The sequence below is a fragment of the Larus michahellis genome, chromosome 1 (assembly GCF_964199755.1).
Source record: "Larus michahellis chromosome 1, bLarMic1.1, whole genome shotgun sequence".
Classification (NCBI taxonomy): Eukaryota; Metazoa; Chordata; class Aves; order Charadriiformes; family Laridae; genus Larus; species Larus michahellis.
In genome coordinates, this window is record NC_133896.1 from 149,785,374 (window position 1) to 149,799,429 (window position 14,056).

The 14,056-nt window shown below is 45.5% G+C and overlaps 1 protein-coding gene across 4 annotated transcripts in view; it reads right to left on the reverse strand.

The window, feature by feature from the left end:
- The window catches only part of GABRA5 (gamma-aminobutyric acid type A receptor subunit alpha5), a 58,890-nt gene that overhangs the window by 38,015 nt on the left and 6,819 nt on the right, over positions 1 to 14,056 (reverse strand). For all 4 annotated transcript variants that reach the window (XM_074608274.1, XM_074608244.1, XM_074608254.1 and 1 more), the window contains 3 exons: positions 10,124 to 10,245; positions 8,206 to 8,273; positions 7,872 to 8,092 (listed from right to left, as the gene is read on the reverse strand). In XM_074608274.1, the coding sequence (XP_074464375.1) occupies positions 7,872 to 8,092; positions 8,206 to 8,273; positions 10,124 to 10,245 (411 nt within the window). The remainder of the gene's footprint in view (positions 1 to 7,871; positions 8,093 to 8,205; positions 8,274 to 10,123; positions 10,246 to 14,056) is intronic.

A 14,056-nucleotide genomic window follows, 5' to 3' on the forward strand; every position in this document is an offset into this window, starting at 1 on the left:
CTACCTGAAAGGACATTGTAGAGAGGTTGGTGCTGGTCTCTTCTCACAGGTAATTAGCGATAGAACAAGAGGGAATGGCTTCAAGCTGCAACAGGGTAGGTTTAGGCTGGACATTAGGAAAAAATTCTTCACAGAAAGAGTGGTCAGACACTGGAATAGGCTGCCCAGGGAGGTGGTGGAGTCACCATCCCTGGATGTGTTAAGACTCGTTTAGATGTGGTGTTAAGGGATATGGTGTAGGGGAGAACTTTGTAGAGTGGAGATGATGGTTGGACTCGATGATCCCAAGGGTCTTTTCCAACCTAAATGATTCTATGATTCTAATGGACACAACCTCAGGATTTTAGCTAGAGCCTAGTAATAAAGACTTGCTTCATCATTTAGAGCAACCAGATAGAAATAGATTTGGAATGTCTTGAATGATACATATATCTTACATGACCGTAAGGTTTAAACTTGTGTATGTGGTTTCAGGAAATTTTAATTTAACAGCAGGAAATGGAACAAGTCAGGCTGAACATCAATACAAGATATGCTAACATAGTCAGATCTGTTAGAAAGTAACTGAGATGCCTAAAGGCAGCGTCTTAAAACTTCTACAGAACTGAGTAGACAAAAGACTAGAAACAGGCACTGCCAGTGGACTACTCATTAAATGACAAGCCATGTGCATTTTTTCGCCTGCACCATCACACCAAGACACTTTCCTGTAGAAAGGCTGAAGAAGACAAGTAGAAAGGATGGAATGGGACAATGAAGACTACCCCTACCCATGCCCATTGCATGACTTTACTCAGCTATAGTATTTTGATTTGATGAAGCCTTCAGAGAAGGGCTAATTACCAAGAATTTCCTATAGGGTAACTGTGGTATACTGCGATCTGGGATTAATTTCTTCCTCCACCATAATATGTTCATCTGATCAGACGTTTCTGAAGCATCTTAGGCCAGGCCCTTCCTGTCTCCTTTTCTGTAGTAGTTTGGAGCTGCTCTCCAGCTTCCCTAAGCCCTTTATTCCTCACACACAGGCTTTTACTTTCTGACTACTTCAGATACCTATATCCCAACTTGCAATACTTTCTAGTTATTCTTGAGTGATCATCATCAGTACCAAGTATCCTGCTCCCCAAAACCCTCCTGACCCCATTTCTTGCAAAACCCCATCTCACCTAAGCCCTCAAATGCATCTTCCTGATCCTCCACTCTTGACTCAGCCGCAGGTACCTGACACCCACCAGCAGCTACCTGGCCTCTGGCACCCCTTGCTAGACACCCCTTTCCTCACCAACATTCCATGGGCTCTTCATCTAAACAAGCAAAGGCAGGATTGCAATTTATTGGGGTTTCTTGAGCTCCTCCTAAGTGCATGATACTCCCTCCTACACCTACCTAGACAAACGTGGCGGACTGAACCCAATTTATACGTTCTCGCATGTGCTACGCTTGGACAACCTTAGGCTTTATGTTGCATGGAGAGGAAACTGCACAAGTCCTCCACGATGGAGCTACAGGAGCAGCTGCTGGTCAGAACATCCCATAGCTTTAGGTGGCTGGCACACTACCCATCTACAAGCTACATGAGTATAAGGGTGGGAAACACCAATGGAAATATGTAAGAAGGATGGGCCTTGTGACTAAACACAGACATCAACAGTAACTGCCATTACCCTCTACTCCTTTTTCTGCCATGGTGACAAAACCAGGAACCCCCTAAAGTGTGAGTGGAGAGAAATAATCATCTTTCATACTGAAGTAGGCATCTGAAATAATGCAGACACTTAACTCCTTAAGAAAGCCTCTCCCCTGCACTGGGAGCAATTTTGAGCCAAGAGGCTCAGCCGCAGCCATCAACATTAAGGATGGGTAAAATTAGCTGAGGTGAATCCCGCCCATCCTGCCTGGTGCACACTACCACAGTCTATTTTAGATTACTCACTGGCAGTCTGATGTTTCAGCACAAACATAAATGTACTTCAGGGGACGGTATTTCCGATTAGGCAGATGAAGATTTTAATTTCAGTCTAAGTGAAATGACTAGGGAGTTCATGCTAATGTTATCCTCCCCTGGTAATAAAAAAAGATAGCGTAGCCGTAACAATTCTTCAGCATCTACCAGGTACTTCCAAAGCCCCCAGCTGCAGAAGCTGGGACCTGTCTGCAGATTTGGGCAAAAACAGAGTCACCAACACAGCTGTGCTTTCCTGGGGGTGCTTGGGCGGTACTCGTCAGGACACTGCTTCCCTCTGCTCCGTCACCCTGTCACCTTATAAAATGGGGGGAGCACAAGGGAATCTGTCAGAAATTGTACCAGCTAAGCCCATGGGAAAGCTGGGTTTGCTTCTGTGCTCACTGCACACCTGGAACTAAAGTTGGACCTTTTGTAACCCCTCAAAGTCCAGGCAAGCATCTCCCTCATCCAAGGACGGGCTGGTTCTGGTTTGGGTTTTGTCTTTTAATCAATTCTGCCCTTGCTGTGCAAGTTCCTGTCTCTGTGATGGAGATCTCTGCGGGGCTCTGCCCACTTTTATTACCAGCAGAATAGGCTATTGTCACGCACTCTACATAGGGACTATATTTGGGCAGGTCATAATTGCCCGTTTTGAATGTATTACACAACAGTCTTCTCTGATGCCTTTCTCTCCCTGTGGGTAACTCCAGCCGTGGATTTTTCAAAACAAATCTCGGTTCCTTGAAGGATGACTTTTGAGAAATGGGGCAACGTGCAATCAGAGGAGAGAGATGGGAACGAATAGGCTTGGTGTTAAAACAAGAATCCTGCTGCTATCCTCAGGCAAGGGCCCTTCACTTTGTATATCCCTATTTTCCCTCACTCTGTCAAACTCTGAACTGACGAAAAGCAGCTGAGAGTCCTTGCCACCACGGCAGTTTTTCACCACTCTGCAAGACTCAGCCCAATGTGAAGAATTCATTTTTTTTCTTCCAGCTTCAGGCAGTTTGAAGCCCGAATACGAAAGAAAAGGCTGCAAGTCTAACATGGGGAAAGGAAATGCGTATTTGTATGGCTTGAAAGCTCCTAATTAGTTTTGTAATATTTACACAATACCCAAAAGCATTGCCAGATCCCTTCCTGTAAATATAAATGGACGCATAAATGAAATCTTCCCTTTGAAATAAGAACGACATTTTCAAATTGAACAGAAATGTTCCCATCTAGATGGCTGGCTGATTGAAAACTGAGGGTTCATTTTAAAGCGCAGATTTGCTGGTCACTCCTTGCTCAGGGCCACGCAAACAAACCTGCACCTGGGAAGGGCTGGCTTCTGCCAAAGTCAGCACTTGAGAACCCACACGTTTTTCACAGAATAATTTTCCCTTAAAAAAATTTCCCTTGAAAAAAAAGCAAAATCTAGCTTTCCTACTAGAAGTCTCGAAAGCAGCATTGTTATCTTCCAGTCAACTGGTTTTATAATCCGTAGCTCTACAGCATAAAATGGTTAGCTTGCTAACGAAGTGCTTCATGTTAAGAGCAGACTTTGCGCTAACAAGCACCCAGGACACGCATACCCTTGCACGTACAATTTTAATGCTCAATGCTAATGTAAGAAACAATGTTTTCAGCCTCGATAAGCTGGTGTATTCGCTACAGAACAGCGAGCAGCGTGGTTATGCTGCCATCCAGTGGATAGCCATCCTATACACGGCTGAATTTTAAATGTCTTCCAGGAGCGACAGAGAACTGTATTTCAGGGCTGTACTAAAAAAATTGCCGTTTCTTAACACCACGCTGACAAATGTCTGCAGTCTCCAGCTGATAAATTATTAATTTGCAGATTAATGGCACAGGTTCGACTGTGGACACCCGGGATCTCTGGCGACCTCCAGGTGCCAAAATAACGTGGGAAAAATCTGTTTGTATACTCTTCAGATGTATGACTACGTCATATTTAAAAATCCCAGATTATTATCAGATGCCTGGTAGCCCTAGTGGTAGCCAAAGTGGCTTGGGTCCTTTCAAAATGCTGGTGAGAGTGGGGCTCCAAGGAGCCTAGCTCTTCTGACGACACTAAAAGATTTTTCAGTATCTACAAGCTGATACAAAATCATCAAATATTCCCTATGAACCGCTCGCCAAAAGTTTATTTATGGTCCAAAGGTTTAGCTCTAGTGAGCATGCTCTACTTCATACAAGTTCCAGCCAAAAAAAAAAAAAAAAAAAAAAGGCAGACTCACAGCTTTTTTTCTGGCATCCTACAGCCAAGTTTATCAGAGCTTCTGTCTTTATAGCCAAATGCCACTGAGTAAAAAAATGCAGCTCACCGAGACGCGTTAGTTCTCTTAGTCTGAAAAGGTGGCTTAAACCACCTTTTTTACCACCTGAAAACCACCTTAAACCACCTGAAAAATCCCCATTTTTCAGAACAGTTTCATGGAACAAAGGAGCTTTCTGCTTTTTACAACATTTATTTCTCAGATAAGATAAAATAAATAAATGTAAGTTTTTAAAGGGAAAGGATCAACTTTTTGCTTCCAATCAAAAAGCTATTTTCTATACAGATTAGGGACAAATTAACTATATTTGCTGGTACTTTTTTTCCAGAGTGCTCTTACTAAAAAAAAAAAAAAAAAAAAAAAAAAAGATTTAGAAGTGGCGATACGGACAATACTCCCCTCTAGGGGCAGAAACAGAATTTGCAACATTCAATTCAGCAGCCTATCATTTGTAAACCACATTAGCGAAATAAAACAAACAGGGCCTACCAAATCAAAGACAATCAGAATTATTAAGTCATTGCCTGCAGAGAACGCTGCTGCCTAGGAAATCTGTCTGAAAAGCATGTGGTGTTCCTACATTCATGCAAAAGGGTTTCAATACTGCACATATGTAGAAGCCCCTTTATTAGATTCCCCTAGCAACATATATCCCATCAACTTCTGACCTAGACAACATATCACCAAATGCAACATGCAAAGAACACATTTTTCTTTACAAGTAAACACACGTATCATGAAAATGTATGTACTGACAAGTGCTAAAGCTGTAAGTTTGCTCAGCTGATCATACTCAGTCTATTTGGAAGTCAAATAAGATGGAAGGTCAGCATCGGCTCGGCTGCTTTCCTCCTCTATTCAGGCAGCCAGATGCGAGGTTGCAAAAGCAATTCAGGCATCTCTGTCAATGACAGAGGGTCCAATCCTCCCCGCACGGATTACTCCTACGTACAGTCTGGGAAGCTCGCAATTCCTCCTTGGAAACGAGGGGAGCGCAGAGCTAACAGAGGGTTGTCTCCACATCCCCAGATCCTGAGAACCGAGTAAGCCTGACGGCAGCTACAGGAGATGGGGCTCAAGCCCCGGCTAAGACCCTGATACCTTCAATCAGTGCACCACCACCAAGGCAAGCAGCTCTCCCCTCAAAAATCCCAATGCTGCATATCTTCTCATGGAAAACCATTCCAGGTAGCGCTGCTGAGCTGCCACCTTCGTCGGGACGCGCAAAGGCAGCTGAAGGGGCCGGCTGCGTGTCACAGCCACCTCTGCACAGCTTGGGATGGGATCCTCAAGCCGCCCCGCGGCAGAGCATCGCTCACGCTGCTGAAATGCCCATCATGAAAAACTACTGTCCCTAAAGTAGCACAGCTCTGTGCGTGTTACCAAAGCAGACATCCTGACTTGTGTTTAAACAGAATAGCATAGACACTCTGTTATTTTTGAAGTCATTACTTGCAATAGTGGAAGGCAAGCTATTTAAAAAAGCTTTGCGCTCCATTTCTTATCACATACATCATGGTTAGTGGGAATTTTTCCACACACATGCACACCCACACGCAATACTCTACCAAAAAAAAAAAAAGTTATGTTGCATGTTTTTTAGGTTACAAAAGCATTCTGTGTCTTTCTGTAGCCTACAAAAACAAAAATCCCCAAACCAGGGGAAAAGGGACTGAGTGGGACGATGAGAAAGCCTGTGTCAAACCCAAATTTTGCTCCAGCTGCATACGCTGAGCAGGGCACTGCCTTTTCCTGAATATACTGACGGCCTGTGGCACCTAATGTGACAATACTCTGCCACGGTTGCAGGAGAGGCGCCTCCACAGAGTAACTCCGATTTGGGAGCGAGCTCATCTGGGTCTTGCTCCGCTACCTCAGGTGGCTCAGCTCATCGTCTCACGGATCGCTGTTCGGCTGCCTTTCTTTAACGCTGCAAAACCAAGTGGTTGCCCAGGAATAACGTGCCAGCTGCGAATCCGCCACACGGCATAATGTTTTGCCCCAGGCCGACTGCTAGCCTGGTCTGGACTTTACTTACTCAAGTAATTTACACAGATAATTGGGAATTGCCTCTCCAGCAGTCTCTGGAAAGGTACTAGTGTAGCCATAGCGGCAGCGAGACTGGTTTTAAGGCCAGCATTACCAATATTTTTGTGAAATACAGGTTTCTCTGACAGTTATTCTGACTTTCATTCACTTAAGCATGTATGTGTATCCTCACATTTTTTCAGGAGCTTATGATTGCGGAGATCACTAACTTGGAGCTAGTGATACATACAGCAGAAAAGAAAATGAGGAGGTTTTTTTCCTTCTTTTAAACAGGAACTCTGTCATGTCCAAGTCTTTTTAGCACTAGTACAATTACAGCTGTGATGCTCTAAAGTTGTAAGGACATATGTAAGGATACCTTACTTCTCCTAAATCCTTTTGCTTTCAGAAGAAGAGATTTAAGGCTAGGGCCTAAATAAATAAATAAATAAATAAGGTTGAAAACACCTGAAATAAAATCTGGGAAGCTCTGCATACGAAAGCGTAATGCCCTTGAGCCCCAGCAAGCCTTAACCACTGGGGGCCCAGGATCTTGCTGGGAGCCCACCCTCCCAACATGCGGCCCTGGGTGGCTGTTGGCTCTGCCCCACGAGAGCCAGCCCTGCAGCGGGATGAGGTGCTGGCAGGACCTCAGATCCCCCCCTTCCCTTTGTTAGGGGCTGCCTGCTGAAAACCCGGGCATCTCAGCACCCAACCTCAGGCTCCCGAGCACTTTGCTGGGTCTCAGGCACCACCCCGGGTTCGTATGTGAAAAGCTCAGAATAACACTCCGTTGCTCGGTAGGTTTTTCCTTTCATCTCTTTTTCAAGTGTTGTCTGTATGACTACCGTCTTGGAGAAAAACCCTGTTGAAGATAGATGGCAGTCTTAATTACTACAGGCTAATTACCTTTAATGAGCAAATTGCCGTACACTGATGTGGGATTTGGCCTGAGAAGAATTTCAGGCAATCCTCTAACATCACCAATATTATATCTGATATCTAGGTTATGCATTGATGAAGCTTGACAGTATGCGCTAATCAGATGAGGAGCATGACCCTGAAGATCTGAGACACCAATTTGCTTCTCTGCCAATATAATGTGCCACCTTTGTTTTCAGGAAAGTACTTGCTAAAGCAGCTCCACAGTGCTGCTAACTTATTTCATTTTTCCCTATGATGATTTGCCTTTTAGCACTATTAGTGAAATAAAAAAAAAAAAATAATAAAAGCTCCAAGGGTTCAAGATGTACTGCCCCAGAACAAGATCTCAGTTTCTGGCCTTGGAGACAGTTCTTCTGCAATCAGCGCTGCAGCTGCAAATGCAAACAGTAAGAGAGAACAGATCTTCATAAAAAAGCTGGACTGAATCATCAAATCTGTTGAGAATATGCCTTCCATTTAATCAAAGGAAATATTTAAGCACTAGCAGTGTTCAGAAGCTACAAATTAATTGGTACTTGTAGGCAGCGATTATGTTTTCCATTTTTCTTGATATTCACATAAATATGTGTGAAAGATTAGTTGCCTGGCTCTACTAGGGGTAGGGGAAGTGATACATTTGCAGAGCTAGCTGGGAATCATCATCAGAAGAAAACAATGCTGGTTATTACCTCATGGTATACAGCAGAGTGCCGTCATCCTCCAGGCGCAGAAGTTTGTTCGGGGTTGTCATGTTGTGAGCGATAGACTTCTTGCCATTGTGGAAAAAAGTGTCCGGGGTCCAAATCTTGCTGGCGAGCAGGTTGTTAAGAGGGAGGCGTTGCATAGGGCCTTTGAATCGCAGCCTTTCGTCTTTCCAGCTTTGTCGGAAAAAAACATCAATGGTGTATTCCTGGCACAAAGAAACAGCCGAGGTATTGCGGGATCTGAATAGAAGCCATGGTTCCAAAAATGACTTCAGCAAAGTAATTACAATGAAGTTGGCAGCCACGTGTTCAAACTTACCATTTCTGTGTCTGACACAGGACCAAAGCTGGTAACATAGATGTCTGTTTTCACCTGAGTTATTCTCTCTGCAATAAATATAGGCTCTGCATTAGTAATTGCTTTAAGATGCAAATATGTGCTTGTGATGCATTTCTCTATTAACAATTTCTGAATCACTCAAAAATTCCCAATAGCTTGAAATTAAGATGTTTGTGAAGGAATTTCATCCCTGATCAAATGCAGTTGTCGACCTTTGGGAGCCCAGGCTCTCTTATAATTAGTGGAAAGAAATAGGCCCTTCAAGTGTGCATTTCCTCTCACTGACAGGTTTTGATCACAGATCATAGAATCACAGAACGCCCTGGGCTGGAAGGGACCTTAAAGATCACCTAGTTCTAACCCCCCCACACCGCGGGCGGGGACACCTCCCACTAGACCAGGCTGCTCAAAGCCCCATCCAGCCTGGCCTGGAACACTTCCAGGGATGGGGCATCCACAATTTGCCTGGGCAACCTGTTCCGGTGCCTCACCACCCTCACAGGAAAGAATTTCTTTCTGATACCTAATCTAAATCTCCCCTCTTTCAGTTTAAACACGTTACCCCTCGTCCTGTCACTACACTCCCTGATAAAGAGTCCCTCCCCATCTCTCCTGTAGGCCCCCTTCAGGTACTGGAAGGCCGCTATAAGGTCTCCCCGGAGCCTTCTCTTCTCCAGGCTGAACAACCCCAACTCTCTCAGCCTGTCTTCACACCATAGGTGCTCCAGCCCTTTGATCATCTTGATGGCCCTGCTCTGGACTCATTCCAACAGGTCCACATCCTTCTTATGCTGGAGGCCCCAGAGCTGGATGCAGTACTCCAGGTGGGGTCTCCCCAGAGCGGAGTAGAGGGGCAGAATCACCTTCCTCGACCCGCTGTCCATGCTTCTTTTGATGCAGCCCAGGATGTGGTTGGCTTTCTGGGCTGTGAGCGCACATTGCCGGCACATATTTGCTACCTACTACAGGATGAGATGAAGTGTATCTTGGAAGGACCTATTCCCCTCCACTGGCTTGGGTGATCTGTCCAATTTCAGACATCTATATTATAGATGTCCAAAGTTAGGTGAAATTAATTCTGCCCTCAAGACTCTAAGTCCTTCTGGCATCTTTTCAAATCCAGGGCTAATTTAATTTAAGGGCAGAAATTTCAGAAGTTTGTTATGTAAGATAGGAGCATCGAGCCCTATTTTCAAGCATCTCTCTGTAAAGTGAGAGGAGAAGGAGAGAAAGGGATGAAAGAAATGTGTTGGTCTCACAAGAGGAAGGGGTGGGGGTAGCCAGATTAAAAAAGGGCCAGGAAGAAACATAACAGATGGTTTACACATGGGTAGAAGATGAGAGAAATCTGGGGGATAGAGAGCTGAAGGAGGGCTCAACAAGGTTAGGATGGCAAGCAACTATTCACATGTTGTGGTTTTAAAATAGCTGCTGTAGAGGTTATCAAAATGACATATCAATACAGATTTGCTGTAGCTGTCTAAAAGTGGATGTTTTGGGGATCTGTTTTTAACGGAGATTTTCGTCACCAACGTAATTTTATACATGCTGACCAGAGAGGGAACCTTGCAGCAACCTGCTAGCACCCTGTCTCGCTCACCTTAGGGAGTACCAGAAAGAAAAGAAACCTAAACTGTATTCAATTACAGAAAAAATGCATCACACATCTCTCCTAACCCAACCTCAGATGACCTCCATGACTGAAAGAGTTTCAGTGGCCTTTGCATTGTGCCCTGTTTGCCAGGAGACAAATCTACTTTCTGGGCTTTGTTTAGCTAATGAAACACAACCCCCTCATCAAGGCCCATGCCGAGAGCAGGTACCCATTCAGGAGGGCATCATGTAGGTGATGGTCCCGCAGAGTGGGGGACTGGCCACAGCGAACGCGTTACCCTACCTCCCAGTCCCGGGCGCAGTCGGTTGTCGTAGCCGTCCAGCAGACCGTCCAAGATCCTGGTGAATATAGTGATGTTATCATTGGCGTCCTCTTTTCCCGATGCAGTTGGCGTTTGCGAGAAGCTATTTCATGCAAACAAAAAGAAAGACGTCAAAAGCCATGACAGCCTCAAGGGGCTTCAGTCTCATGGGAACTTTATGATGGAGCCTCCGACCTTCTCTCCTTTCCTGCCACTCCAGCTGGGTGGCATGGGGAGCTGTGGCGATTTCGCCACTGCTATAAGCAATCATAAATCACAGAATCACAGAATCGCCTAGGTTGGAAGGGACCTTTCAGATCATCTGGTCCAACCATCAACATGACTCTGACAAAAACAATCACTAATCTAAACTATATCTCTAAGCACTATGGCTACCCGTCTTTTAAATACCTCCAGGGATGGTGCCTCAACCACTTCCAGGGGCAGCCTGTTCCAATGCTTAATAACCCTTTCAGTGTAAAAATTTCTCCTAATATCCAGTCTAAACCTCCCCTGGTGCAACTTGAGGCCGCTTCCTCTTGTCCTATCACCTGTTACTTGGGAGAAGAGATCGACCCCCACCTGGCTACACCCTCCTTTCAGGTAGTTGCAGAGAGCGATAAGGTCTCCCCTCAGCCTCTTCTCCAGCTAAACCACCCCAGCTCCCTCAGCTGCTGCTCATAGGACTTGTGTTCCAGACTCCTCACCAGCTTCATTGCCCTTCTCTGGACTCGCTCCAGCAGCTCAGTGTCTTTCTTGTAGCGAGGGGCCCAAAACTGCACACAGTACTCAAGGTGGGGCCTCACCAGTACCAAGCACAGGGGGACAATCACTTCCCTAGTCCTACTCACCACACTTCACTCTCCCTGAAGGAGGAGACCCCAAGAAGGACCCATGCCATGGAGGTACAGCACTGGGGCGCCGGATCGGGGGATGCCTGAGCCCACTGACCCTCTTGCCGTAACGCACAGGGAGATCCCAGCCCCACCGTGCTGTCCTGCCCCACCTCAGCCCCACCACTTCCCCAGCCCTGGCGTGTCTCCATCCCCTGCAGGGAGCAAGGGCAGCTCACAGGGACAGCAAAAGTTACTGGTTTTTCCCCGGGTTGGCTCTCCTGTCTTTGGGAACAGCATCAGCTGGCAGAGGAGCTGTAAGGGTTTGCCTGGGGACACTCCTTCACGTCTGCCTGAAGGTACTCTTTAATCCTTATATGCCAAACAGCTTCTAATTTCCACAGTGCGTGTAATTTATTGCCAGAACAAAGGACGAACTCTAACCTTTCGTGAAGATAATAAACTCCCATTGAATTCAAAAATCCCACCCCAGATCACCGGGGTATCTGAAAAAAACATACTGCAGCACAGAAAACACAGTTCTTCATTCCTCCTCTCTCTTTTGCATAAATTAGTCCTCCCTGGTAGTATGCAAAAAACAGCAACGTGTAGTGGGCCTCATTCCGTATCTTTTGGGCCAGATTTGTTTTTATTCTGAACTCTTTTTTATTTCATCATTTTATCCATGGCTCAGACCTAGGACGCTGCTCACAGCACAACTATAACTTGCATTTTTAAGTACATTGGATTTTCATTTAAAGATGCTTAGGAGAATCCCCTGCCTACTAATGCCTTTGCTTACCTGAAGAACAGTCACGTATGCTCATCCACAAGCATGCTTCACCTGCAGCAAGCAGGTATCTCTTAAGACAGCAAGTTTGCTCACAGTTGGTGCTTATTCAAGTTTGGGTCTCTGCTGAAATCGCCGACAAGTGCTCCAGCTGTGACAGGGCACGTCGCCCCACTAGGAACTGTACCCTGCCTCACGCAACCCTGCCAGCAGACAGGAATCGCTTACACTCCAACAACCCGAACTCGATGTGAGCCAATCACCCAGAGATAAAAACAAAAAATAAAAAATAATCCAAGTTTATTTACTACCAGTCCCCAGGGAAATAAATCAGTAAATAAACAGAGAACCTCAAAGCATCCCTCTGAGCAGCTTGCCTTGCAGAATGCTTGTAGCATATGATTTAGGCTTACCAAACTGAACAGGATTTATACACAGACAGACAAGGGACCTCAACCTGGTTTTACCTGCACGAGTTTTACATTGATGTGACCTCACTGACACACGCATAACGAGTCTGGACACGAGACCTGGCTCAGGATGAGCTGCTGGTGGCCACATAGCCCCTCACAGACACGGGGACCCCCAGTCCAGCGCCTGTCCCCTTTACAGCTTCTAAGCTTCTGCTAGAAAAGGAAAGGATTGCAAAGCCTCTCTGGGAAGGGGAGCGAGGCCGGGCAGTGGCAGCACGGGTCCGATTCCCAGGAACACCAAAGCACATGCAAATGCCTGGCCGAGGAGGCTCCTTGTGGCCCAAGTGCCATCGGCATGGCCGCGATCCTCAACAAGCTCAACACCAGAGAGCCCAAAGCCATCAAGGAGCTCCCCTTCACTGCAGGTGGAGGCATAGCAGCAAATCATGTCTATTTTTCAGGCCATCCCACCTCTCCATGGTCAAAAGTCCAAGTTAATTCTGTTTTCTCTGCTGTGACCACAAACCCTAATGAGTAACTGAGGCAGACGACGTCACGGACGTGTTTGACTATAATGAAAGGCGGTTAATCCAGCAGACGCAAAATAATTACAGAAACATTAGACATCCTTGCACGCTGGACCATTCAAGACAAAAGCCTATATACTTTTTTGTCAATTGTAATCAAAGGGATTCACCACCTAAAGGTGAATATTTACGAGCAGCAGCCTAACAAATACAGAGACAGAAGTCACAGAGGTTCTTCATACACAGCGACCATAACTAACGCTTTGGTAAAATCCTAGAATGCTACTTTAAACTTTTCTCATTTATTTCAGCTCCCTTTTTTCAGAACAAAGGGATATGCATCATGTTGTCTGCCTGCTTCACCGTATCAATGTAGGGACCTGTTTTACTTTTCCAATGCACCTGACAAAGCAGCAGAGAGATCAAACTTCATTTCATTCCGACAAGTTTCATGAGAAGCTGCGACTCGACAAGGGGAGAGCCATCTAAATTAGTGCCTCATTAAGTAAAAATGTGAGGTCAGCAGTCATCTATTCCCTCTGGCTCGCTGACTGGGCCAGTCAGCACGCATGTAGCTCAGAAAAAGCCTCAGCAAAATCAGCCCACCTCCTCTCTGCTAATTAAGAGATACGGAGGAGACTTGCAGGGTGATTAGGAAAGATCCTGGGAGAAAAGGACTGCAGAGGTAAAACGTAGGTGTTGCAATGGGAGACGGGAACAAGGGATGGCAAATGCGGCGCCGGGATTATTGCAAAGGTACGGTGCTGGGGGCACAGGATGCAAAGCTTCACTAGTTTCTCTGCTCTTGAAAAAGCTTGTTATTTTTAGTGCTTATGGGTGAATTCAAAGCCAGTTGAACTCAGAGGGAAGATTTCCATTGAACTATTTTTGTGGGGATGGGACAAAATCTACTTAGTTCTCATAACTGCTCCTCTGAATCTAACAAGAGTAATTGATGCTGCTTCCTCCTATCTCAGCTGTGTACATCTTTCAGAAGAACAGTATACACACCTCAAATGCTGAATTACTTTTCTATCTCCACAAGAGAAGCTAATTAATAGGTGAAAAAGATGGAGAAACAACTAGGGTGAAGACTCACAAGAAGTCTGCACTTCATCTGCAAAACTGCAATCCAATTTAGATCTGGCAGATCGCTTCACCCGAAAAAGGCGGCATCTGATGCTGAATTTCGGAAAAACGTCAGTAGCATGTGAAGTTGCATTTCTAGATGGATTACTGTTTGCCATTAATGCAAACGATACTTTTTCTTTCACATAAAAGTTACCGTTTCATTTCTATTTTTGAGATTGCTGGTGAAATAGCAACTCACGTTTTGGAGTAAGCGCTGAGG